The sequence below is a fragment of the Onychostruthus taczanowskii genome, unplaced genomic scaffold (assembly GCF_017590055.1).
Source record: "Onychostruthus taczanowskii isolate IOZ18803 unplaced genomic scaffold, ASM1759005v1 scaffold40, whole genome shotgun sequence".
Classification (NCBI taxonomy): Eukaryota; Metazoa; Chordata; class Aves; order Passeriformes; family Passeridae; genus Onychostruthus; species Onychostruthus taczanowskii.
The window spans coordinates 4,721,770-4,748,807 of NW_024501460.1; the positions used below are offsets into that span (position 1 = coordinate 4,721,770).

The 27,038-nt window shown below is 41.1% G+C and overlaps 1 protein-coding gene across 1 annotated transcript; it reads right to left on the reverse strand.

Annotated features, from left to right (window-relative positions):
• Positions 1-566: 566 nt before the first annotated feature.
• LY86 (lymphocyte antigen 86) lies at positions 567-27,038 on the reverse strand. Its single transcript, XM_041413184.1, has 5 exons — positions 26,729-27,038; positions 12,856-12,942; positions 11,324-11,452; positions 4,303-4,355; positions 567-1,314 (listed from the first exon to the last, which is right to left on the reverse strand). The coding sequence occupies exons 1-5, from the start codon at positions 26,847-26,849 to the stop codon at positions 1,219-1,221; spliced, it is 486 nt and encodes a 161-aa protein (XP_041269118.1). The 5' UTR covers positions 26,850-27,038; the 3' UTR covers positions 567-1,218.

Here is a 27,038-nt window from a genome sequence, read left to right on the forward strand (position 1 = left end):
GCTGCAGAATGTGGGCGTGTAGGATGGAGGCCATATGTCAGAGCTCCTGGGTGGCCAGATGTGAGCCACAGCTGCCCTAGCTGTATATATTGAACCTCTCCAACATGAGTCATGCAGCCCAATGCTTGTGACCAGCCTTTTTAAACTTGTGCTCAGCTCCAGGAGCCTCCTGTGTCTCTGATTCCTGCCTATACCTTTCAAATCATAACTTAACCCTACTCCATGGCAGGATCCCAAACTGGTCTCTATACTCTCCAAGCCAAGATCCTAATCCCATGTGCTGCCCTGTGCTTGGTTATCTATCTACCCATCAGCTACATCACCTACAACGGCTCCTGGAATGAGACGGTTTGGGGATGTGCTCCACTTGGAATATAATTTGTGTTACTTCTCCTGGGGCTTCAAAGCAAGGAACAGTTTGTCCTCTGTGAATATAAAATATGTGTTAACATGACTGATACTTCATATTTAAAATGTGCTCTTTGAACCTGTTTCCTTCAGCATCCTTTTCCCCCCTTAAACTTTGGAGAGATCCGAGAATCATGACAAAAAAAGAGAAAAAAACAGTCTTTCATATGAATTTATTGAGAAGTAAGAAGAGCACATAGCCTAACTACAGAATGATTCACGCATCACTTAAAAGACATTACAGAACAAAAAAATTCCAGGTAGACTCCAGAAGACTAGAATGATATGAATCTTATGACATGACATCGATCACTGGAAAAAAGGCATGTTCATCTTATTTCCTTTTGTTCTGTGGTTATAGCAAAAGCTGTGCTAGTGGAATCTCCAGACAGGCTCTAGAGAAGATTTAAGATGTTGAGTTCTGTAACTGCATAATATGTGATATATGTGAAAGTCATCTTCTAGCCTGTGTTAGAAATGGATACCTCCATAACTTACTGCGAAAAAGTGTTTAGGCTCTCGCCTGTTCTGCCTCATGCTATTTTCATCCTAAGATGAGAGTGTTGGTATTGGATACTTTCTTTTCACAGCTGTATATATTAGAAGAAAAAAGTAGGCTACAGCGTGCATTTAGAGATAAAATTACCACTAGAGAATCTAGTAGCTTCTTGAAAATAGCAAATTATAAAGAGGAACAGCATGAGAATCACCATGTGAGGATTATTTTCTTCAGAATCATTGTAGAATGCAAGCAGCCTATTGACTTGAATAGTTTTGGTAGTCTGTAGCTTTCATAAAATTGGTTTGTTGCTAATAATAGTCTAAATAATTTTTCACAGTAAAATCGGCACAAGCGACAATGACGTGATCTTGATTAGTCAGCTTTGCTGAAATAGTGTAATCTCCCTGTATGAGAAAAATGCAAAGCAAGAGATTAGCCCGTCAGTACTATATAACTGCTTAAATTTCTGACTCCTCCTTTTAGAAACAGAACAATTCTTTTCCCATCAAGTTCCTCCAAAACCTTCCTGGTCCAAATGTTTCAGAGGTGGTAAATGATGTGCCCATATTTTCTGCCAAAAAACTCTCCTCACTGACATCAATGCTGACAGCACAAATTGAAAATTAAACAGTACAAGGGGAATGAAATGTTTTGCTGCATTAAAAAAATCCCTTCAAATCTGTAAATTCTGTAAATCTGTAAATTCTCATGACTCTTATAAGCAAACACAATATGGCCTGTGTTGTTTAGTAACTAGAAAAAGAGGTGCTCAGTTCTCTGGCACTTCTCTTACATGGATCTTGTTGTTCAGTGTTACTGATATGAATTTTTATAACAGAGCACGCGGGGGGAAGTGTGTGTATTGATGACTCAATCTATAATGAATTCCTATATAATGAAACAAGAAGTAGTCTGATTTCCAATTGTGTAGTTGAAAATATGAATTCAGGCTTTGGGATGAACTTATTATCATTACAGTGCAAAAAAAAAAAAAAAATCTGAACTTTAAAGAAGCCATGGCTAACTCAAAAGGTCAAAATGGCTCTCTCCAGACACTTGGAGAAGCACTGTACAGGGAAGTGACCAAGGTGGCTTTAACAGATTTGGAAGAAGAGGTGAACTAGATTTATTCACTGTGTATTGCTGGCACTGCAGTAATTAATTCTGGGGTTTTTTTGCTGGAGCATGGAGGGGAGCAAAATGCGGGGTAGGAGAGGTTGACAGCAGTGATCTCCTCTCTTTGAACCACAGAATGCTCGTGCCCTGTTTAGAGCCCTTCTGGTTGTGGAGTAGAAGAAGGCATGGATAGAATGAGTCCGGCTTCTTGGCATTTGCCTTTTACAATGGGATTTTTAAAGCAATACCTGGCCTGTGTCCTCACAGAGAGGTTCAAGTTAAGAATAAAATCTAAATTTAGAGAGAGGCCCAATGGCAACATGCTCTTGAGAATAGAGCCTGGTTGTAATTCCTGTGTGGAGCGTGCAAACATCCCTCAGGCTTCTTGGATGAGGCTCTTCTTTGCAACGAGCAGAAGATGATTGCTGTATGGAATTGTTCCTTTTTGTCAGCATGGGAGGATGGTGTTATTTGCCTGATTGATTAATTAACAAAAGAGGCTTCCTATTCCTTTTCTCACAAGCACATTAACTCTCTAAAAGCTTATAGTCTAATTAATGGAAGAGACTTCATAATAACTAATTTTCATTGCTTATTAGTGATTCGATTTCTTTTTTCTCCTTCAGAATAATTTTTTGCTTGTGGTGAAAACTGTTATTAAAAGAGGCTTGTGATCAGTCTTGGAGTTTCTGGCTCCAGAAACTAGCTGAAAATTCAGCTAATTTGCCCAGAACTGCAGTTTTACTGGACTGTGTGCATGTTTCTATGGCTTCTTCTTGGTTTAAAGACCTATTCTTCAGTTTGTCTTGAGGCTTTACTATGTAAGTATGTTAGTAAAGCTGCTCCTGGAGCAGCATGATGATTGATGTGAGCTCAGGCACTCCTGTGTGAGACATCAAAAGGCAGAAAACCAGTGTTCAACACAGGCTCTGTAGGTATACCCTTTAAGGAAGCAGGCTGGTTACAGTGGGATAACAGCCTGCATAATGGGGGTCCAGCTCCCTGTGTGAAAGCTTTGGGAAAATGAAGGTCCTGGTTGCTGCTGTCACCAAAGGAAGATTGAGAAATATGAGATGGTAGCACTTATGGAGGCTCGATCCTCCCAGAAGCCAGCTATCCTTGTTATCACCTCTGCAGGTCTTGGCAAGCTCAGTTCTTTGGGACTCATGTCTTTGTTCTTATCCCTGTTCTGATCCTGTTTTCTTTTCCTGCCTGGAGCAATCCAGTGTTGAGCGGATCCCAGACCTCATCTTTGAGCCTCTGACACATATTTTATGTCTGTTGCTGAAGAACGGAGAGCTCATGCTGTGCCTCTCCAAGTAAATCTAAGGGGTATTTGACTGACCACCTGAACTCTATGCTTTTTCAGTGGTAACTGTGATCCTTTCTTTGCTACATTCTCAACAAGATGCCTTGATAATCAAAGACTTTGCCTTCTTCTCTTCAATCCAATCTCTTCATTGTATGTCTCTAAAAAATCCTTTGTTATGTACTGATCAAATATATCTTCATGCTGTGCCCAGTTAAGAGACTGTTGCATTCAGCATTTGAATCTATCTTTTTTTTTTTTTTTGCAGTATGATTCAGTTGAGCTTCTAGCAGGCTTAGCTGTGTGTGGAGAAGGCTGCCAGTAAAAAGCATCTGTAATGGATGACCAGGAAATTCAGAGCAGTGCCTAGAGTACTGCCTGTTTTCTCACCTTCCTAAGAAATTATTTTCTTATTTTAAGGCTCCGTAAATCCAGAGAAAGTGTTCTTGGCCTAATAACTTGTACCTTCAGTTGCCACCTAGAAGACCTTGGTCTCTCTGTCTGACACCATGTACGTACAGTGGAATATGTTCAATTGAAATAGTATCTAAAATGCCTTTATAGCCAGAGAGGATGAATGAGATCCTCCAAATTGTTCAGTTCACTGAGGACTGAGCAAAATTGCAGCCTTGGTCTCTTGGGAGTCCCCTGGAACTGCTTTTTTTCTTGCTATTTTAAGTGTAAGAGAAGGGGAGCCTACTAAAGAACTCTGTGGTTGTCTGACTTAATGCTGGTACAGACATCTGCTATCCCGAAAAAAAAACTTTGTCTCTGGATAGTAGTGCCTCTGTAACTCTTTATAAGCAAAGCCACTTAATTTCATATTGAAAAGGATTATTCATATGAAACACTATCAGTGTGCCAGCTGGGGAAGCCTGGAATGTGCTGGGGTGATTGCTGGTAGTCCTCTGACCATACCTCATCTGGGAAGCCCTTCTGCTTGGGAACATAGCTGCAACCAACTTACCTGAGGGATTTCTTTGATTCCCAGTGTGACTGGCCCCTCATAATAGAGATGTTCTGGAAAGCAACAATGGTGATGGATGGTTAGACATGCAGCACAGGACGGAAAAAGTCAGCTGATCATAGATTCTTTTTTGGTAGTGGCATTTCAGAGCCTCCAGTGCCAAGTATTATGGAACTGCAAAATGCTCCATACGCAGTCCTGCAACAGCCATCTTGAGGGAAGTATCAGGATGAATACTGCTTTATGGGGAAACGCAAGGCAGAGCTTGGGCTCAAGGAGTGTCTGCAGCCCTTGTGAATGGAAAAGGGGGGCACGTTTTTGCACAACCAGGTGGCCATTCCTATGTCATCACACATCCTGAAAATGAAAGGGGAGGGAGGGACTGCCAGGTTCAAGTCTTTTAGGATGAACTATTAAACACCTGCAGCTGCAGCAATTGAACTGTACTGTTTTGGTAACTTTTAGAAAATCCAGTCTGAGCTGAGCTGTAGGTATGGACTTCTGACTGTTGCTGAACATGACTTTAAAGTGAAAGGAACATGTCTGTCTCTCTGGTGAGGGAGTGTACAATAAGAAGTTACATGAGGTATTAAATTCATCACAACTGTGTTGGTGACTGGAATAGAGCCTGGGAGTTCCACCTTCCAATCCTCATCTCCCTAATTGTACGAGGCATGCCTGCTTTTGGCTTTTGAAGAAAGGGCAACTTTGGCATTAATGGAGAGAATTAGCAAGCTGTTCTGCAGTTCCTCCTACTTTTTCATAGCTTACTGGGCCAAATTGTGCAGACTTGACTGAAAATAAAACTTGTAGATGTTTCAGTACTTCAGAATTTCTTGTACAACTTGCCCCACACAAGTCATGGAAAAGTCTAAGAACTGTTTAAGAATTCTTTTTTGTAGGTGTCATGAAATATTCCTTACTTTGACAGTGACAGAGGAGTGTGTCATCGTGTTTATGTGAGTATGTGCTGGCATTTTGATGCTTGTCACTTCTAGAGAGTTTTAGTCTAGTCTCGCTGTTGGTTTAAACTGTTTCTTGTGAAAGGCTGGATAAAAGCTTTGTAACATCTTTAGATTGTATGGGTCCATCTCACAATGCATGGACTTGGAAAACAGTCCACAAAAGTTTTTCCCACAAATGACATGAAATGTTAGTCTTGTAACAAAATTATATGAAACAATGATGACAATAAGATAAACTAGGAAAAGGAGAAACCTGAGATATCACCAGTGTTCTGCATCTTTGCATTAATGAGAAGTTTGTTTAATGTAATGCCCTAATGATCGTGGGAGGTGGAGAAGATGCAAAACAACTCAGTGTTGCCATGAAAAACCTAATCCCAAAACAGAGAACAGAATAAGTATGTCTTGGTTTGTCAATCTCAAACAGATCAGCTATGCTACAGCAATTGTACTGTACTCATTCCCCTCTGCATCCCTGGCTAATTCATGTGGACAGCAAAAAGTCTTGTTTTCAGAGAGCAGTCACCATTGCCTCTCGCTTCTGTGCACGAAGCAAGAGCCCAGGAGTCTGACACATCTCCACTTCAGTGAGTGGTGACTCAAAAATTTTAAAAATATAGTACAGCCTACTTCTCAGTTCACAGCTTTAATAGACTCTAAATGGGAATTAAAGGCACTGAAGACTGCATAATGATGAGTGACTCCCCTGGGACTTGAGCTGTGTGTGTCAATGTGATCTAAGGCACATTGGGAGCTGCTCCCTCAGGGAGGTGTGGACCATGCAGTGGTGGGGCTTGTGCTTTTTGTGTCCTTTTGTTCAGTAGAGAGCCTTGCAGGACTACCTTTTCTTCAGTCAACTCACAGCCTAGCAAATCTTGGAGGACAGCAGAGAAGAGGGGAGAGGAAACTAGGCTGTGAACAATCACCCAAAGTTCTTCTGCATGGGGACATGGAAGCTTCTCTTGGATCACGTGGCTTGTTAGGATCTCAGTTAGGCTCCCAGAAAGCCATCCAGAATCTAAAAACATAGATGCAGCATTCAGGCTCTGCAAAGCCTGTATTTTAAAATGAAGTAGGTGTCATCAGGCCATAAATTTGCTTATGAAATGATGGCAATGCTAATCTCTCATCTAGTGTAGGTAGAAGCTATTTTTCCCCACACACTTCACTGTGATAAAGTAACTAGATGAATGCAGTCTCAGGCCTCTGCCTCAGCCCACTCTGAGAAGTTTTCCTTGATTGCTCTGATATGTTGTAGCTATGCCTTTGCTCAGTTATCAAAGAAATCACTGCCATGGGCTGTATCAACTTTTAGGGAGCCTTCAAAAGTGGAACAACAGGTGCTGCTTGTCCAGTTTGAGGTCCACATTTACTGCTTTATGCTTCAGCTTTACCCTTATTTAGCTCTTGGTAACCAGGGGTCTTGCAGTGGTTCACAGCTGCATCATATGGAGCTACTGGAGAAAGTCCAGTGAAAGGCCACTGATATAATTAAGGGACTGGAACATCTCTCCAGTGAGAAGACTGAAGGAGCTGGGACTGTTCAGCATAGGGAACAAAAACATTAAGAGACAGCACATCAATATGTACAAATACCTGAAATGAGGCTGTAAAAGAGGATGGAGCCAGGCTGTCTCTACTGGTGCCTAATGGCCAGGCAAAGAGGCAGTGGGCACAAACTAAAACACAGGAGGTTTCTCCTGAGCATTAGGAAAGACTTTTTTTGCTGTGAGGGTGAGTGAGCACTGGCAGAGGTTGCCCAGAGAGATTATAGAGCATCCATCCTTAGATATATCTATAAGCCTTGCTCTGGTCATGGTCCTGGGCAACTGGCTGTCAGATGGCCCTGTTTGAAGTATGTGGAACTGGATTAGATGACCTTCAAATGACTTTCCAACCTCAACAATTCAGTGGTTTTGTAACCAGTCCTTTGGAAAACTCCTGTAACCTTCCTTGCTTCAATGGGGAGGGGGAAACTATGCTGCTTTGAAATAGGAAAGCAAGAGCAGCTTTCATTTTCAGCTAGTTGAGACCTGTCAGCAAATACTATGGATTCATAAATCTGCTGAATTTTATCATTCATATTCACTTTGGACCATGGAACCCTCCTCAGTGGATCAGGCTTTTCAAAGACCATTCAGTGTTCTAGTTGCATGGGGATTTCTACTATAATTCTAGAAGTGTAAACATCCTCCAAGGCTTGAAGGACTGCAGTTTATCACAGCATCCTTAATATGCATTTTTTCTCCACATATTCATACATTTTTACATTCCTCCATTGAAAGAGGATGAACACATCTGCTGCAGTAAGTATAACTGTCACAAACACTGAGCCTATCTTATTGAAAGAATTCTATGGTCTTCCTAGAGAAAAGCCCAAATATGGTCGCAAAAAATGCGCACACATTTGGAAGAGCACAAACCATGAGTGTATTTTTCCAATTAAATGTTCCCCTTTTTCTTTTTTGTCTGCTGGTAATTTATGGTACCTGTCAAGCATGCTGTCATCAGTGATTTGCTTTCAGCCCTTTTTCTTATAGATTTATCTGAATTTTTCTGCCTAGAAGACATTTCTATTGTACTACTGAATCAAGGTGATACGACTATAGTTATACGACTATAGCAGCTTTTCACTGTTGTTTCTACCAAAGGGGACTTAGTCCTTTTCATTGCTAGTGAGCATGCCTTTAGTAGTTTCCAGTCTGAGGCAGAGCTTTCAAATGTGTAAGTAAGAATTTCCTGAGGATTACTTCCAATTACTAGTTATCATTTGTCATGAAGATGCCTCTCCTTCCTGACTAAACACCTATAATGAAATTCTCACTCCTCTTTCTCAAATCTTCCTTTCACTGAAAATCTTTTTGCGTTCTCACACTCTTATACTATATAAAGGCCCTGTACATCTGCACCCACCTCTTCCTTTTTCTATGTTTGAAATATCTTTAGAACTTCAATGCTCCATGTTGGAGTTCTTCTAGGACACAATCTTGCACTGATGCAACTGACACACAGCTTCTGTGCTGTGGATATAGGAATGATGTGAATAACTGCCAGCTATAGTTGTATAGTTGAGTGGGGAAAAACATGTAAATACACGGCCAGGTGAGAAAGAGTCATTCTTTTTACTGGTGAGGAAAAGGTGAGGTGAAGGGGCTAAGCAAGATGGCCTTGCGTGTCAGCCCAAAGACCTAGCTTTGTGGTATAGCTGTTTTCTCAGAAACAGCTACCTACATTCTCAGTGTGATAGCCAGTCTTTTAATTCATGTTATGTTCTCTACTTTTATTCACAAATGCTGTTTTAGAAACTTGCTCACTGTAACACCCACTGAAAGGGACAATAATGTACAAGAATGGAGGTCTGAAGCAAGATGGGGAGTTTCTTTATAGTCTGGGGAGTGTGCACAAGGAATTGTACAAGTGCTGTGATGGTGCCTATGTCAGTTGAGCCCAAAAGAAAATTTGCAGAGGAGGCAGCTGTCTTTCTGTCAGGTAGCTTTGCTTAAGCCTCCAAGCTGTGGTTGGCACATTGCTTAATATTACCCTGACAGATCTTCCACTCTGATTTTAGTGAATGCATTGGGAAATCTGTTAAATCTTACGTAACTGTTTTCTTTGGAGGAAATGGAGAATAACCAGCACATTCTACTAAAAAAGAGGAAGGCCTAAGTTCACGTTATGCCACAAAGAGTTTAGCAATTTTGTTGCTGTTCCTAAATAGGCAATGGCAAATTTCCTTGCAAACTTTGAGCTAACAACTTCACAACAGACTTATAGCTCAGAGAAAAAGATCTTGGAATCCTATTTATGAGTCTGAGTGAGCAGTGCCAGACATGACCTTTGGTTAGCAAAAATAGTAAATACTATATGATTATGACGAACATGAAATCTCCAGCTATTTTAAGTCTTTCCAGCACAGAGAGTATTTCCAGTCATGAAAAAATGGTAGCATTATAGGAGAGCAAATATAAATAAAGAAAAAAAGTAAACTTCCCTCAAATAACTAAGACTTTGCCACATCCGACTCTTAAAAGTCTCTTTTTATTGTAACTGCTGCTCTGCTTTTCCCCAGAAGTAAGTAAGTGGATCAACAAAACCTGTAGAAGGATGATGTTCTGTCTAATTTTGGGAGAGGGAGGGGCAGGCAATTTTTGGCCTCCTTGTGAAAGACAAGCAAATTCTGTGTGAGACTACATTTAAACCCAGGTTAGGTCTGGCCAGATGTTGGAAATGTTGCCCATAGATCAGGGAAAAAGGGGCTCTCCATGAAAAGCTTCAGTTGAAAGGGCTCTCTGCTCTCCTCTGTTTTAGTAGTCTGCATACTTGGTCATTCACAAGTTATCCTTCCTCCATGGGCATTAGGTCAGATTTACTGCTGTGCTAATATGGTAAATTATGCCCGAACTGCCTTAAATTGGTCTTCAGCTCAATTCTCTGCCCTAAAACACGGGGTAGATTTGACTGTCAACTAATTAAGAAATACCCCATTTTCAGTTTGAACCTGTCTGAGAAAGTTCACTTCTTTCCCACTGTGACTTAATTACTAAATAAAAACAGCTACTGAACGAGAGGGTGTGTATTAAAAAGTGCATGGCAGATATCTTTGCACTGAAGTAGGGGTACTTCTAAATGAAGATATATAGTATTATTTAAACAACCAACTATGTGCTTATATCATAATGTACTTCAATTAGCAGAAACAATCGCCTGTCAGTTTAGGATTAAGAGACTTGGAAACCCCAGGAGGTTTTGGCTTTGTAGCTTAATGAGTGAATAGCAGTTTGTGCTCAGCTCAGGACTGACTCTACTTCTCCTTAATGTATTCACTGAAGGATGTTATTAAGTGCTTCATCAGAATAAGATAGTTTTTCAGTAGGTCTGTGGGTGGGTTTACTCCTCTTTTAATTCAATACACAATTGAAGAAAATTCTGAATTTAATTTTTTTGTCTATCTGGCTTACAGGATTTACATAATTGGTTGCTCATGCAGCATTTCTCTATTATTATTTGTGATAGTTTTGTGCAGTATGAAATGTCTTAATAATTTTCCAGGAACTGTCTTAGCAGTAGTGCTGTGCATGGTCTTTAAACTCATGGCCCTCGCACATGAGTTATTTCAGGGTTATCATCTTGAAGATGTGAGTGAGTCAAGGAAAACAGAGCTTCTGTAACTATCTGGTGCTCTGACAATTCAAACTTGTCTGTGGCTCTACTTGTTTTTATAAAATCAGCCTAAATAGATGATCATGGTATGAGGGGGATTTAAAAATTAATGGATATATGCTACTGCAGTCCAGAAGCAATACCACAGCTCTTCCAGACATGGCACAGCTAACTTGGCACTACCTAGCCTGGGAGCCTTGAGGAGCCCAGGCTCACCTGGGCCCAGAGATGCCTGGGGGGGGATTTCTGGGGGCAAGCAATAGCATTCTAAACCAACTAGAGCAAGTCTTTGCCAGCCGGCAGTGTGACTGGCATGAGCTGAATTCATCTGACTGCTGCATAGGCACACATTGAACTGAAAGAAGATGCAAACCATAATGGTAGCAAATAGTATCTGGTTCCAAATATCCTTATTCAAGCATATTTCCTCATAAAGTGATTAAAGAATTGCCTTTAAGGACAGGAGGTGTGACTTGCTTAATAGTGAAGAACGTGTTCAGAATGGTTGTTTGTTTGCTCAGCTATTTCTTTTACAGAACTAGCCTTTATTTTTGTCATACTTCTTTCTCACATGACAAGCACATGCTCCTAAATAGGGCTTATGAACCTCCCTGCTGGTGGATGGGGGTCACATAACCACAGTAATTTTTAATGGACTTGAAATCCCATGTGCGTGCAATATTTTGTGATTAAAAGTAAAGCAAACAAACAGGTTGGGGGGAAAAGCAAGCCCTTAAATTAAGATGTCTCTGTCCTTCTGCGTTCCTGTCACCCACTAACATGCTGCTGAAGTAAACAGAACATTACAATGTATTGGTGCAGTCAAGAGCACAGCGGGCACATCCTGCTTGGAGTATTCAGTAGCCATCAAACACTTAGAGTGCCACCTAAATTACCTCCTTTCTTCTTTCCACAGAAAACAAGCTTAGCATGACCCGGCCCGCAAAGCGTCTCGGAGTAGGTTAAGACAGTCTTGCCATTTACGATCATGTCCAGCTTGACATAGAGTTCCTTGATGTTGTGCCCTACACACAAAGCAGAAAGAGAGCTCAGAGAAAGCACAAGAATAAACAGGTTTACTACTTTATTTTAAAAAAAAGATTCTGGTTTTTCCTCCCTGCTGTTTGAGGCATTAGATGTTTTCTCTTCACGGAGGACTCCTGATACACAGAAATCTGTGCTTCAGGCCCTTCAAGGTATATGACAGGGGACATAGTAGCCGTTCTCTTGATTGTTAAATAAACTATACCCATGACCATTTTCTGACTCTGAGGTCAAATGGTGTAGCAAATTTCATGTCCTTACATCTAAACTTTTCTTGTGTTCTTAGCAGAGGGATCATACCCAATGGACCCCGGGAGCAACTTGTGACCTGTAATCGCTGCCTGGGAAAACAGTGACTGGCCTGAGCACAACCTGTGCCAGGGACATGCTTGGCACTGCTAGGAGGATGTCTACTTGTGCCTGGCTTGTTGACACACGCAGAGCCAGTGAGGCTACTGGATTTAGATGGAGGTTCTGTACTCTGACTTGTGGGAAAAGCATTTGCAATATCTGTAGTGTGATTTTTTTTTTTTTTCATGCTTGTTTACCTTTGCAGCCACCTGAAAACTGATGCTCCCTGGACAAATAGCCCACATGTCTCACAGGAAGGGAGAGCTTTTTCATGCAAGGAAGCATTCCCAGGTGCTAAAACAAACTTGGCACACAAATTTCTTTTCAGCACCAAGAGCACACAGCAACACTTTCATATTTATGCTCTGGTAGTACAGGATCTAGATGAGCTTGGGGCTCAGGTTTGCAAGAGGTGCCTTTCCTGTGAAAGAACCACAAAGCAAGCTATGGCTAATATTAAATTGTGCACCCAGTTTTTACCTTTTATTGCTGATCAGTCAAGTGCTGAAGGGTGTAATTTCAGCTAGTGCAGGTGGCAAACTGATGGTGTGACTGTTGCCTCAGGCCAGCACTTTCCCAGAATGTATGCCCAGGAGGGACAGAGGGGTGTCCCCACATTGCTCTGTGTGAGTTCATTCAGACCCCTACCTGCAAGGGTCACAGCCTTGGAAATTTGGTGAGGTAGTGACACAAGAATGTGTGTGAGAGTCAACAATACTCTCCCCAGAAGACTTAGCTATGAAGATGATGAGCTCTAGAGAAGCCCCCCTTGGCTCTCTGTGTGTACAAATGAAGAGTAGAAGCTGAATAGGGGCTGAAAGCTGATATGACCTCTTCAGGGTGACATATGTAGTCTGAGGCCGAACTGATAACAGAACTGACATTTTTGTAACCCTGCACAGGTTTTGAAATTTCTAAGAAATGAAGCTCATTCATGTTTTATAGGAGATTGTCACCCTTGCTTACTTCTTAAGATCAGCACTCATTGTATGAATTACCTGTGTACAGCGTGAGAAAACAGCAATTCACTTACCTAAGACTGTTGCAGCTCTGATGTCAAAGGTGTGGGTTGCAATATCAGAACAATGGTCAATGCTGAGAGCAAAATCTTGCTGGGGATCTGTTTGAAGACACAAAGCAGTGGGTTACAAGTTGTATCTTTAATGAGATACTGAATGTATATATAGTATACAAAATATAGAAGTGTTATAAAAAAGAAATTACATATTTCTTAAAAGTTCTCCAAGAAGTGCTTAGAGCTCCCATACCCTGCATTCAATAGCTACTTCTGTCCTTCCTGCTCCTTCAGTCTGAAGTGCACTCAGATGATAAACTGGGCAAGGTTAGAATCTACTGTGTAGGAAAATTAACCAAGCTCAAAGAAGGAAAGTTTCCCACAATGCTGGGTGGCCAATACTTATTCAATGATGAAATCTCAGCACAACTGCTCTTCCCAGACTCTGCACATTGCCATTCCTTCCTCAGCACTGAGGAGCAATTGGTTATGAAGGTGTTTATTAATTAATTTACATCACAAGATGGCTTGGTGAAGCTGATTAGGAAACTGAATTCTGGAGTGGGATGAAAAGTCCAAAACTGAAAATAAAATTGTGTTTACTGAGATTCTGCAGCACTTTTTTTCTTTTTTTTTTTTTTTTTTTTTTTTTTTTTTTTTTTTTTTTTTTTTCCCCTGGGTCTGTCATCCTGTGATATTTCTAAACCAGAAAATATTCTACATTTCTCTTTTTCTGGGAGACTTCAGCAGAGCTGTGGGGCCAAAGGCAGCCCTTTGACTGATAATTGTAAAGAACATTATTCTTTCCAATTCCTGCAGTATCCCTTTCTCTGCAAAAAGCTCTAAAACTCTTGTAAAAGCATAATTGTTTTCCTACCACTTCTACCTTTTCCCTTGCTAGCCTCCATGAGCCTTGATGCTGTGCCTGAAGGCTTGCTGACATGTCACTCTCTGGTGACAGGCAGCAGCAACCACTGACAGCTCAGCTGCCACAACCACTAGAATGTGCAATTGTTTTCCAAAGCTCTGGCAGGAGGAGAAAGATTTGGCCTATTTGGAAAAATACCTTGAGCCTCAAACTTGCTTTAGGCATAGTTTTGTCCCTCATTATGGCATTCCAGCCAGCCTGTACATCCAATGTAGTTCTCTGTGGAAAAAAGAGAAGCAACTGTGGCATGTGCAGAAGCAGCCATAGGCTCCTTGGTTTACACAGACCTGGTAGTGATAAACATAGACTTGGGAACTGAGTTCTGTTTCTAAGTTATTGTTGCTTGAACTAATCTTCTCACTGAGTTGAAAATAACAGGTTGGGAGAATTTTCCTTTGATGCTGTGGTGAAACTTGAGTCACAAGTGTCCTCTGTGAGGCTGAGCCAGCATCCCCATAGTCTAACCCTGTTTTTGTGGCAGTGCCCCGCAGCTGCAGCAGCTGGCAATCAGCAAGCCTGTGTGACCAAAACCTGATTGCTTAGAGGAGATCACAGAATGAATGAAAGTGTTGAGAGGACATGGAGGGCTCTAACTAAGCCAGGCTTTGTGAGCCCACAGATTATCAGTGTGGTCTAACAGCAGAACCCTAAATTTTGGTCAATTAGAATGACTGTTCAAAGAAGGGAGATGAAAAGAACTGATATTTCTAAAGCTCTGTGTCCCTGTGCTGGATTTTGTCCTCCACACCACTAAAGCAGTCTCTGCAGTTGCATAATCTACTTGGGACAAAAACTTAGTGCCTGCAGTTGTTTATCAAGTGTGGCCACAGTCAGAGGTTGTTTTTCCTCTTTTTTTTTTATTCCTGTCAGTTCCAGCTTTGTTTTTGCAGCTTCAGAAGTTGTTGGAATCGGTTAGAAGAGCAGTTTCCTGCTCCAGCTGGAAAGCATGTCAAACTTCTCTTTTCTTCAGGACCGTTGCTCCTGCTTCCCCTCTGGTTTCTACCATCTCTCAGGGCTTGATTTCCGCATTCCTCTGGGCTTCTGCTAGAGCTCCTCTTGTTTCTGTTTTGTGTGTGCTGTGATGATAAGGTTGAGGAAGCAGCTGCTCAGATTCAGAGCAATTTGGGCATTGATGCCTACAAATAGTGCTGGTTGTCGAGTTACTAAAATGGTTGATTCTGCAATTTCAAGAGGGAGTTATGGTCAAACATGGCAGTAGAACATACATAATGCCCTTCTCTTTTCAAAGAGACTAGGCTGTACTTTAATGAACAAATTAAATTGTGGTGCTAGGGCTAGAATTTGAACTTTGAGTTTAAAATTTCTCAGCAGTAACTGAGTGGAAAGGGTATGCTCATGAAACCAAGATTTTTTTGAAAGCTTGGTCTTCTTACAACGACCCTGATCTCAGGGTTATTTTAGTTTGGATGTCTGTTTATTTCTATGGGTTGAGCTCCTTTGACAGATGACACATTTCATAGCGCATTGTAGCCATGGATGTCTTTTACTGCACTGCTAGTAATGCAGCGTAGGATCCTGACATATCCAGGAGGTGCTGTCTGGTCCTCAGAGAAGAAAGTGTGAAAACACTCACATGAGGAATTCCAGAAAAATTTGTGAATTGGAGCACTTGGGTATTGTGTTACTCTATTGCTGACAAATGTAAAATTTTCCACTGCCAAAAGAACCCCAATTAATTTTCTGACCATCCTTGTGGAAATTCCTGCTCAGATTTAGCAATCCAACTTTGCAATCTTAAATAGTGTGGCATATATGGGGACCTCCTGCTGAAATCAATTGAAAGAATGGCTGTGTTGCTAAAGCTACGGTGCCAGGGAGTCTGGATTCACAAACATGTAGGGACAAACGTTTCTACTATAAAGAAATTAATGAAACTAGTGGGGTTTAGCTGCATGATAAGTGAAGGATTCTGTAAATTCAGCTGGGCTTTATACACTAAGGGATTGTGCCATACCCCTCTTTCCTTAAATCGTGAGGAGTCCCTCCTGTGGCCAAGGCAACTCAAGGCAATTGCAGTTTTTGTTTTTCATCTCAGATGAACAACTGTGAGTTGTGTGTCTCCTGTGGAGGTTTAATACTTATTCTTCTGTGTTTGCCTCAATTTGAAGTGAGCTGGTTAGACTGAAAAAAAATACGTTATGTCTTTCACATGTGCAGAGCAATAACATTTACTGTTAGATCTCTAAAATACGTGGGGCTGCCCTTCAGCCTTCCACTTCCCTGCAACATTTCATGGTGCACAGTACTGTATGTTCCCAGACTTCCCTCCACCTACTCCCTTCAATCTGCTCCCTCTCCCATAATTAAAGCTAGAAACTCTTTAACTGGTTGCAGAATTTTGCTTTTCCAGTTCAGCTTTGATAAATCACCAACACTCATAATGTTGTTGGAAATTTTGCAAACACATTGAGGTTTATCAGTGAAAATCTGCTTACTGAGGGGGAAAAGGGCATTTTTTGTGTATCTAGTGAGAAGGACTTAGGCTGCAACATATTTACAGCTAGGATGAAAGGTGTCTGGAAGCAGAATTTTGACTCAAGTTTCTGTCTAGGCAGTACTAAATTTTGGGCAACTGCTCTGGGAAACGGGAAAGTCTTTGGCTTTGTAAACCATCAATGCACTCCAAGATCTTCCAGACCTGTTATTTGAACCTGATGCTGTGGCTGAGGCCGAGCTCCCAACTGTATCTAGTGCTGAATGTCCAGCTTTCACTGAAGACTGGCTTCTGTAGTACAATCCTGCTTTGTGAGAGGTGAATTTGGGATGTACCTGGCATCTTGCTACCCATCACCTCTGACATGGCTTAGTGCCAGCTGAGCCCATGCATCCCACCACCCATTTCACCCTTCCCCAAGCACCCTGGTGGAGATTTGTTTCTATAATGACTTGGGATGTGGTTTTCCATGTGCACTGGCACCACAGTGCAAGATTTCAGCCTGACTTACTATTCGAGGTGCTCACAGTGATGGGTTTGGCTGGGTTTTTAGAAGATGGAGCAGGAGCATGTAGTACAGCCTAGAAGCTCAGATGAGTTCCTGAACTTTTTTTTCTTGAGTTTTTTTCCCCTGATTTTTTTCTTGGCAGAAGGTTCATAGGTAAATTAGCTCAGCCATATTTGCAGGAGTGTAATCTCAGTGACAAGGACAACAGATGGGAGCTCCCTTTGGTGCTCTGGTTACTGCAATTGTGGGACCAGTGACTCCTGCCCCTGCTGAACATGGGTGTGCACAAAGGCACAGGGCTGCGAGCTGGGGCTGCCTTTACAGCCTCCTGGGAGGGGATCTCCAGAGCACAGGATGGAGTGGACAGCTGGGAATGATAATGTGCTAACCCACTGTGGCAATGACCCTCAGAGCCTGAGCTGCTAGATTGCTAACTGGGCATTACAGAAACTGCATGGCCAGATGGGAAGCACCTGTTCAAGGAATTTTGCTGCGCTGGTGTACAACAGGCTGTCTTTTATTCTTCTCTTTCCCTTCCCCCCTCTCCCCCCTCCCCCAGTCTTTTTAACTATGCTGTACTGGCTTCCCTCTCTTCTGAATCTGCTGTAAAATCACATTGTTTCCATATGACCATGAAAATCAGTGGTATGAGTGAATAGCAGCAGCAAGCAGATGAGCTTTTCTTGTAAAAGTCCACATCTGTAGGCCTTGGAGTGGTAAGAAGACCCTCCAAACTGGTTAGCTTGGGTGTTTCAAAATAATATTTCTAGGAGCAGATAAGCCACAGAATGGAATGAAATAGCACAACTGCACTTGGCTAGGGTCAGGTAAGGACAAGCTGGTGCTAGAGGAGATGGAAATTAGCACAAGGAAGAAACATTTAGCAATTACCCAATACTCCTCACCTTCAAAGCTCTTAATAAAATTAAATCATTAGTCTTTACAACATTCAAGGTGATGAAAGGAGAAAGAAAGAATGAGGAACTGTTTGGGATTTCAGACTTTATGTATTCGTTCAACAATTTCCCTTTAATGTCTATTTAAATGAATTAACCTGAATGCTCAAGGTTATATTTGACACTGGAATCTACTTACAGGATAGTGAGGAGGAAGCATCAGGTGAATTAGCAACTCTCTGGTTTATGCATCTGCATCTCCCTGAGCACTTTCAGTTTAATGAACTTCCCTTTGGGCCCGCCTTCACCACATGCCACTGCCACATCCAGACATGTTTGGGAGGGGCAGAGTGACCCTCTGTTCAGAGGAGAGCAGAATAAATTGTGAGACTTCACTGGCTGTGTCTACCTTATCATCAGAATGCTTCATCCCAAGACATTTTCCTTAGCCATGACCAGCTCCAGGCTTTTGCCTAATTCAGACTGGAATTCTGGCCTAGTTCAATTCAGTCACTCTGGCCTCATTTGCAGAAGTCACTGTATGTCTTATCACCTAAACTTTTCTGGCTTGCTTAGGCAACATAGAGGAGATGGAATAGAGAAGATTAGAGTTTGTGTATCCTTAATGTCCTGGGGTTACAGACTGTGGGAGTTCCCCTTTGCAAACAGTGCTATCAACTTGTGGTTTCTGAGGTTGCTTAAACCCAAACCTCCAGAGCTTTTGGAGATGTCCAGTGGCATGAATAACTCTACTTACTTTTTGATAAAACTTACATGGCTGTAGAGGGAAGCCTGAAGATTTGGTTTCAGTATAATCTATAAACTAAAAAAGACCAGGACACTAGCAAAAGAAATTTAAAATGTGACTTTAAAAAAAAAAAAAAGGTGTTTATAAAAGTTAAATAATCCCAAGTCGTCTCCCAATAATACTGAACACTGGTAATGCATAGAACATGTTTCTTGGTTAGATTAAGGCACAGGCATTACTGGCTGATGCTTATGACCTTAGTTTTGGAGCAAGGTAATTTCAGTGTCTTACAAAATTAGTTTAAATAAAAGACAAAGATTTTGTCTCTTGGTATTTCAAATAAAACTCATTGTGAAGTACAACTGTTGTTCAAATGTGCAAATATTAAGAAACAGTAAATTAGAAGGCTTCTCCAAATATCAGATGGAGAAGAGAGGAAGAGATTTTGTGGCACCAGACTGATGTGATGAGGTGGAGGGAAGCCCCTGTGAAGACAGAAGTGTGAGGGGCTCTCTGCAGGTGCAAGGCTGTATTTGGGGATGGGGGTGTCACTAGCATGCATAAGGCAGCCTTGTCAAAGAAATGCCCTGGGTCTCCCTGCCTTTTCCTCCCTGAACCACCTTTCCTGAGAGCAAGCTTTTTATGGCTGTTGGCTGAGGCTTGAAGTATGCTCAGTATCTGAAGGCTCTTTCCTTTCTTTTGCCAGAGGTGGTATTTGGAAAGGGGGGGTTTCTGTGCTTTGTGTGGTATGACAAAGCTTTATCCAAGCCTGTTTAAGAGGACAAAACTGAAAGATGCAGGCTTTGAGAGATAGCACATACAGATCTGTACTTGATAATCCTGATTTGTCCTAGTTAGCTTGAGAGAGAAAGGCAGACAGGGCAGGCTTCAACTACAGCAGTGTAACAAGAAAATACTGCGTTAATCTGAGCCCAGCAGGGACTGTATTAGAGAGAGAAAGTCTTTGTTCTTCTGTTGGTGAGAAATCATGCACTGGATGAAGAAGATGCTTACAGTAACTGCCTGTATTCCTAATCAGAGTTGTCTCTTCCCTCTTCAATGTGTTATTTTTTTAAACAACTTTTTCATGGTGCCCTACTTGAGACTGAGATCTCTGGACATCAGTGCTTGCCAAAATGACTGGGGATTCACAACAGACTTTCAGAGTTGTGTCAGAAATAGAACCAAACGTTGCTGGAAACTGCCCTGCTGTCAGACACATGCCATGCTCTGGGATAGCAGCTATACTGCTGATTATACAGAACAGTAATCAGCAGCATATAAATGGGCTAAGTGTTCCCATTTTCCCATGATGGGTTTAAATCCACTACAGAAGCATGGCAGTAAGCTACAGCTGGAATGGCATGCACCCTCTGCTGAGGAAACTAGCTGGGTTCCCACCTGCCTGATCACCTCTGGATCATTTGACAGGAGCCATCTATCTTCAGGTGAAGAGGAAATGGAAGCATTGAATTAATTTGTGGTAGTTTTCAAAATGCTAGCTTTTGGCAACTAGAAGCTCTCCTGAGTCTAAAAGCAGCATCTGGAACAGACAAAGGGTTTTGATTCGGTATGTGGTGAAACTGTCAAGGGCATTTGGACATCTTGTCTAAGCTGGCCACTGTTTCTCCCTACTTTTAGGTTGCCTCCTTAAAGTTGGTTCAGTGACACCAACACACAATAATGCTGATGTAGTTTTTTCATTTTGAGTTGTTAATTTTTCTTAGAGTACTTTGGATGTTTTTCCTGATGGATATTAAATTAGTGTGAATGTCTGATCTCCTGCCTCTATTTGCTAAACTGTAAGAATAGTAGGGTCCAGATATATTTTGAGACCTTGATGACAGCTTTAGGTGAGATGATGTGGCAATGTCAAGAAAAGTGTAGCAATGCTTTATTGCTTAGAGGCTTAAAGAGAAAGCTTTGCATAGGAGAATATATCATCAGCTGTGGTTTGTTCTTGCTCCTGACTTTATGCAGTTAATGTGCCTTTTGATAATTTCTGCTTTATGTAGTACAGGAGCTAATCTCAAATTTTTATCAAATTGTTAAAATGGCTGTGACTCACCTGTTTAGTGTATTAGAGTGCTCCATCCATAGACTCAGATTCAGTATCTAATAGCGAATGACAGTATTGCCTTGCTCACAGAATTTCATGACTGTAATGTAATATACTATTTTTTAGGTATGTCTCTCCTATATGTTTCCAAAGGGGAGAACATATTTTTCTATGGCTTGCCTTCTGAGCTGTTACTGCTCATCCTTACATTTATCTTAGTGACTCAGTGGCTACAACAACCAAAGATGTGGCAAAAGTGAGTAGGTGTAAAGCATGCCAACCAGTTTAGATTTATCAGCTGGAGATAAGCAGGAGAGGCTGTCACACATAAACAACCCTCTTTTGCAGTCCATGGTGCAGGACCTTAATTGATTTGGTGAAGAATTTGGCTCTGTGAGGAAACCACTGAGAACTAAATTAGATGGGAGAATTTAAAGCCTGGTGGGAGAAGTTCAGCTGAGGTTAATTTGCTCCACTACTAGTCTCACTGAAAGCATTAATATTGATTTTACGGAAAGATTTAAAGTCTAGGTACTGAATCTAATGTTTTTGCCAGAGTACCTTGGAGGTATGAAATTGTCTCCTGCTCCTCTATGTCATTTACTTTTTAAAACTTACTAAGTACTCTCTCCTCTGAAAGAAGGATAAAATGATGTTCAGAATCACCTCAAGAGTTCACATAGAAAAAAGAAAGTTTAAATCCTCTAATGAGATGTAGAGAACGAAATAGATGGGATAGTTTTAATTCACGGAGGGACCAAAATTTTAAAAGAAGATTTGCATGTGCACTCATAACTATGCTACCTTGATTCTGATGATAGTTTAAGTTTGTTAGTATCTGGTGCCAGAAATATACATGTACACATCTGGTCTTCCCCTTGGAATAAATAAGTTATACCAGATGAGTTCAACAGCAAAGCTATGACAGTAAGATGGCTCGGACAGAGTAAACAAACAAAAAAATTGTTTTCAAGTGGAATTCTTAAGTTCTTTGATTGTTTGCCCATTAGCAATCTATGCAACAAAAGATCAGAGGGGAGTGAGTGTCATGTGGCTTTAAATAATTTAGGAGCAGAAGCAATTGCTGGAGACTGTTTGAGGGAAATAAATAAATAAGTCCAAGAGAAGCATCTGGCTCAATCTGTCTGCCAAAAATCCAAAGAATAATGGAAAAAGAACCTCTTTTTACCAAGTGTCTAGAAGAATTTTTGCCCTGAAGAGGCAGGAGTGAGAACTTTTTCACAGACCTTTCTTTCCCAGCTGAAACTATCAGATTACTTACATCCTTTAAGTAAAGAATACAAGTGTGGTCAGGGAAGGAAAAGGACTAGTTACATTGGTTGACATAGAGAACAGAAGGTGATATGCTGTAAAATTAGTGCTGCAGTGATGCCAATTTAACAGTACTGTTTACAAGTTGGTATGGCTGATTGAACAGGTGTATTTTTAAAAAAGGAACAAGTGGAATTTAAGAAAAATAGTATCTTTGATCTCTCAGTATGTAGGAGAATGTATAATGAGTGTGTGAGGGGGACCCTAGTGAGCCTGAAATGCTTCAGAAAGGACAGACAAATCATCAGGAAATTGTGAGCTAATTGGTCTCTGTCTCCACTTGTTTTATTTTAAGCACTGAAAAGTTCCCTCAATACAGACTTTAATGGGAGCATTTCTGTAGTGCACTATCTGACCAGAGTGGGTTCTACACCCTGTTGAGTTCAAGGGGCCATTTTAACAAAGATCCAAATCTGAGCTCACACATTTAAAGAAAAGCCATACAAATGAGAGTTCCTCTATCCATGGATGCAATTTAATCCAAGTGTGTACTGAAGTGGGCAGTGCTACTCTCTCCTATTGCACCACTGGAGGCCAGGAAAAAGGTTTATAGAAATGACACTGCTTCGAGTGTGACATAGAACTATGCAAGCAAACATGGAGCTCACTGGACATAAGTTCAGCATGACCTTCCTCTGTTTTGGAAGAGGCATTGTCATGTAAAAATAATTTCCTAGATGACCAGATTGCCCTGGTTCTTTGTCTAGCAGAATGAGTTATAACAAACGTTTACCCCTATTCCTATATATGTTTTATTATTTTAAAATTTGTAGATATACAGATATAAAACTTATGAAGGGTGCAGCCAATTTCATATTTAATTCAGAAGGTTGAAATGAATACTGATTGTTTGCTCCTTCTCCTGAAACTTTAATGGCTATTAACCTTGCTTCAAATGAAAAACAGAAGAAAAAGAAAACAAAATCAGATATGAATTAGGGAAAAAATGTTTGTCTATATTTAAAAATCTCATGTGGTCTAAGCAGTGTTTTATATAGTCCTGGGAATATTTCTGAAGATGTCATCTTTAAATACTACTACTTTGACTCTTCTGAAGAGCTCTCTGAAATTCCTTGTTATTTATTCCAGTGCATAGAAAACAGACTCCTTAATAGTTGATGGTGTCCATACCCTTTTTTAGAGCCTTCTGTCTTATCAGTGTTTGTTTCTGAACTGTAAAGAAACCTACAGTTTCAGGCAGTCGGCAGCTCTAAGGTCTCCCAGGTCCTAATCTATAATAATTAAATAATAAATAATCTATAATAATTAAAATAATTTAATTAAATAATCACCAAACTTGCTGGTCAAAACAAAAGCAAGCATTCTGAAGCACTGAAGTGTTAATATAGGCCCACCTAACATTACAAGAAAGAGCTGTAAAAATAGTTGGAAAATATTCTTTGTGTGTCTGCAGGAGCAATCACGTGCTTTCCCTTATGAAGGGGGGTCCAATTTGAACACTACATACTAAGAATGTTTCCATGGCTAATTAAGACAATTAGGCTTTACATAAATGATCTAGAAGCAGGTGCTGGTAGATGTGTTAGGGAGTTATGTTCTGTTGTCTCTGACTGCATTGCACTTTGCACTTCCAAGTGGATGCCTATTACTCAAATAACACTGGAATCTGCCCAAGGCACTTTGTTACCATTGCCTACCTGCCCTTCCCTTCCCAGACAATTGCCTTTTATAAAGTAGCTAAAAAGATCAAAAGCATTATTACAGTGAAATTAAAAGGGGTAGAAATTGGTCATTTATGTAGCAGGTTCTTTTCATGTCTGTGCATAGACTTGCCAATTACTGTTCTCTTTTCTCAGTCAGAGATGTTAACCTGTGCTGCTTTTATCTCAGGATCTCTGCCCAGGTTTCTAAAGTGATTTGTGGTCATTTGAAATCTTCCTTCATTTTTGTCACTTGTTCCTGGGAGGAAGAGTGGCCCTAATAGGAAATGTCTTGCTATTTATAGGCTGTCTCGATGTTATGTCTCCTGCGGTTACATGGAGGAGGCAGCACGCTGTCTATTTACTCTACTTTTAGACCACCTGCCTCTCAGCTTGATTTTCTTACCATGGACTTGCTGCTGAGATGTTTTGTCTGATTACTTTTTTACAGTTGCATTATACTGATCACTAGTATCTTGTCTAGCCCCTTCTTTTGATGCATGACTCGGAGTCCTGGTTACAGAATATTTAGTCTGATGTAGCTGAGTGGGAATGGGGATGTCATCTATAGGATCCAGAGCATAGGCTGAGGCTGGGGGCCTGATGCATGCCTGTATCTTATGTGCTATAGGAGCAGGATGCAGCTAGAGCTGAAATTGCTTGTGACCAGCAATTTCAACTTACTCCTGGGTACCGGAGATGGCTTAAATTTCTCAGTTATCCACCTAAACTTCTCTGTTGCATTAATCACAGTTATATTAGCCCATATTTTTTAATTTAGTCAGATTTTTACTGTGTTATAGGAGAGGATTTGGTAAACAGCAAAGCAAAAATGTGTACTTGTCTCCTCTTTAAATTCTCAAACTGAATTCTAATAATTTGTTGAGAGAGGTCACTGAGCTCCAGAAACAAGTTGTGAAGTACTTTGTAAAAATTCTTTTAACATCCTTATATTTTACTTGATTCAATCCTAATTCCCTGGTAGCATCCTAGAGTCTATAGTAACAACATTAGAGGTGCAATTGTCACCCTTGAAGCCAACAGGGCAATCCTTTACCCAAGATTTTGTACTTGTTACCTCACTGTGGCTCCTGTTATCCCCCAAATGGGACATCTTCTGATGTCTTCAGCGGAGCAGGAAATACCAAAAGGATTTCTCAGACTGGAGGGACATATAGGGCAGTATTCCTCTGAAATAGCTAAAGGGTGTGGGCAGTTGCCTAATATTAACTCTGCAGTTGCTGCCATTACAAATTTGTTATGAGAAGGTTTGATGGGAAAGGGTCTCATCAAACACTAACAAGTCTGTGTCCTCCTGGGTGAGAACAATTGGCAGGACACACGAAAAATTGAGTTATGGTTTATAGAGAAATAAAGTAGGGACAAAGCTGCCCTTCTCCTGAAAGGGTGATCAGCACTTTGTGCACCACTGTGAGCTTGCCAGTGAGCTCAGTAAGGACAGGCCCTTCTCTGAAGCACATGTGCACTAGTGTACTTGGATTGATCCTCCTGACCTGTAGATTTTGGGGCTCGACCCAAAGCACCTTAAATTCTTCTCCGTTATGCAAACTGCTGGATTATGAACTGCATCAGCAGCATTGCAGATGGTATATCCTGGGGTGATGCTACACATGTGGTAGCCTCTGGAAAAAGGCAAGGCAGGACATTGTGATGGCAGTTGTGAGTTGCCTCAACTTGAATCTGACAGAGCAGTAGGGGAGAAAGGAACCTGACTTCAAACAAGGCATCTTATATAATTCTTTCATTGTTTCCACATCTATGTAATCTTTTCGTTCCCATAGCTGTGCCCAGGAGAACAGAAGACTGCTCTAAGTGGTGGGACCTGACCTTTATGATCTCTGGCTCGTGCTTCTCAAGCTGTGAATTCCCCCTGAATTAATGTATCTCTTATCTTTCTGTTCATGGCAAACCAAAGGAAGTGACAGAAACAAATGACTCTAAAGAAATGCATATTGTTAGCTAGGCCAGTGATGTGCACAGTAAGAAGCAACATTTAACTGGCACATGCCAGCGGACAAATTCATCATACTCTGAATTCACTCAGACTGTAGCTTGTGTGTCTCTGTGTCAAGGCATCTCATGATGACTGAGACCTGTTGAGGGAACAGAACTCATGCAACAAATTTTTACTAAAATGAAGGCAAAACCAAAGTCTGTATTCAATATCTAATTAAATATTTTCTTAATGCATTATACCCATTTATAGAATGTGAAGTCTGACTTTAGTCCCCCTGGGAGCAGGCCAGTAAAGAATAGCATTGCAAATATTTATTTACTTCTCTTGTCCCTCACTGGCTTTATTTTAATGGGTGTGCAAAAACGCATGAAAGCTACAGGCGAGGAAAAGCCCCCGGGAAAACCCTTTGTAACTGGATGAATTGGAAAAACAAACTCTAGGGTGCTCATTTGCCATGAATCGCTTTTCAAATCACGTGCGGAAAATGAATGAGGCGTCTGTGAATCTAATTCCCTTTGTCCCAGTTGTAAAGCAGATCAGCACAATAGGCAAGGCACACGGCCAGCAAAGCAAGAGGTGGAAAGCAGGCACGATTCAGTGAATTCATTTTCAGTCAATTCCAGTGTCGCTTGCTCCTTTTCTTTTCTACAGATTTAAAGAACAAACAAAACCCTGTGATCCTTGGGAAATGCCTCTGGTAAGGGCCGCTGCTGAAGTCTCACTAAGCGCAGTGGCAATGGCAGAGAACATGAATCCTTCCCACTGTCACACTGGGTCCCTTGTCATTCCTAGTGGGAGGACAGGAAGCACATCACCACAGCCTCATCGCACATTAGCAAAGCAGCAGATCAGTGCATTGAAGAGCCTGTTTCATCCCAGGGGTAAAAAAGTTAAAGACCTAGGGTCTACTTATTTTTTTTTTTAAACTTAACTTCAAGATAAAGATCTTAGTCATCTCTTTCATGCTAAACTGGGTTTTTCACAGCGGTTTATTATTCTGATCTTATTTTTTTAAACTTAACTTCAAGATAAAGATCTTAGTCATCTCTTTCATGCTAAACTGGGTTTTTCACAGCGGTTTATTATTCTGAATTGTTACATTATTTCCTCTTTATTATCTTCTGAATACAGTTAGGTATGTGTGTGTGTGTGAACCAAAACCAGCTGTACTTGAAACACGAAAAATATTTTAGATGTGAAACCCAGTGCAGGTTTGGGAGTGTAACCCTTCTATCCACTGCCTGGCTTTATAAGCATCTCTCACTGCATATAAGAACAACTCTGTTGAACAGCTGAAAGGAAAATGGAAATGTAAAAAAATCTCACCGCAGCTTTTGTAATATATTTCCAAGTTGTCCTCTTTGCAGACTGTGTGCGTAGGCCACTGTGTGCTGGCATTGATGTAAAGCAGGAGTAAGATGAAAAGAAGAGCATTTGATGTCTTCATGGTGGTGGTGGTGGTGGTAGTTTGCAGGTTCACTTCTGTCTCTTGCTAACACTCTGGAGGGAGGTGTTCCTTCCTTTCTCCAAGGGACACGGCACTTACAACATTCGTGCCTGCAAAAAGGTTAAGTGAGCCAGTGCAGCCTCAGCTTCCCACAATGTGGTATAAACAAGAGGCTAATCAGAATTGGAG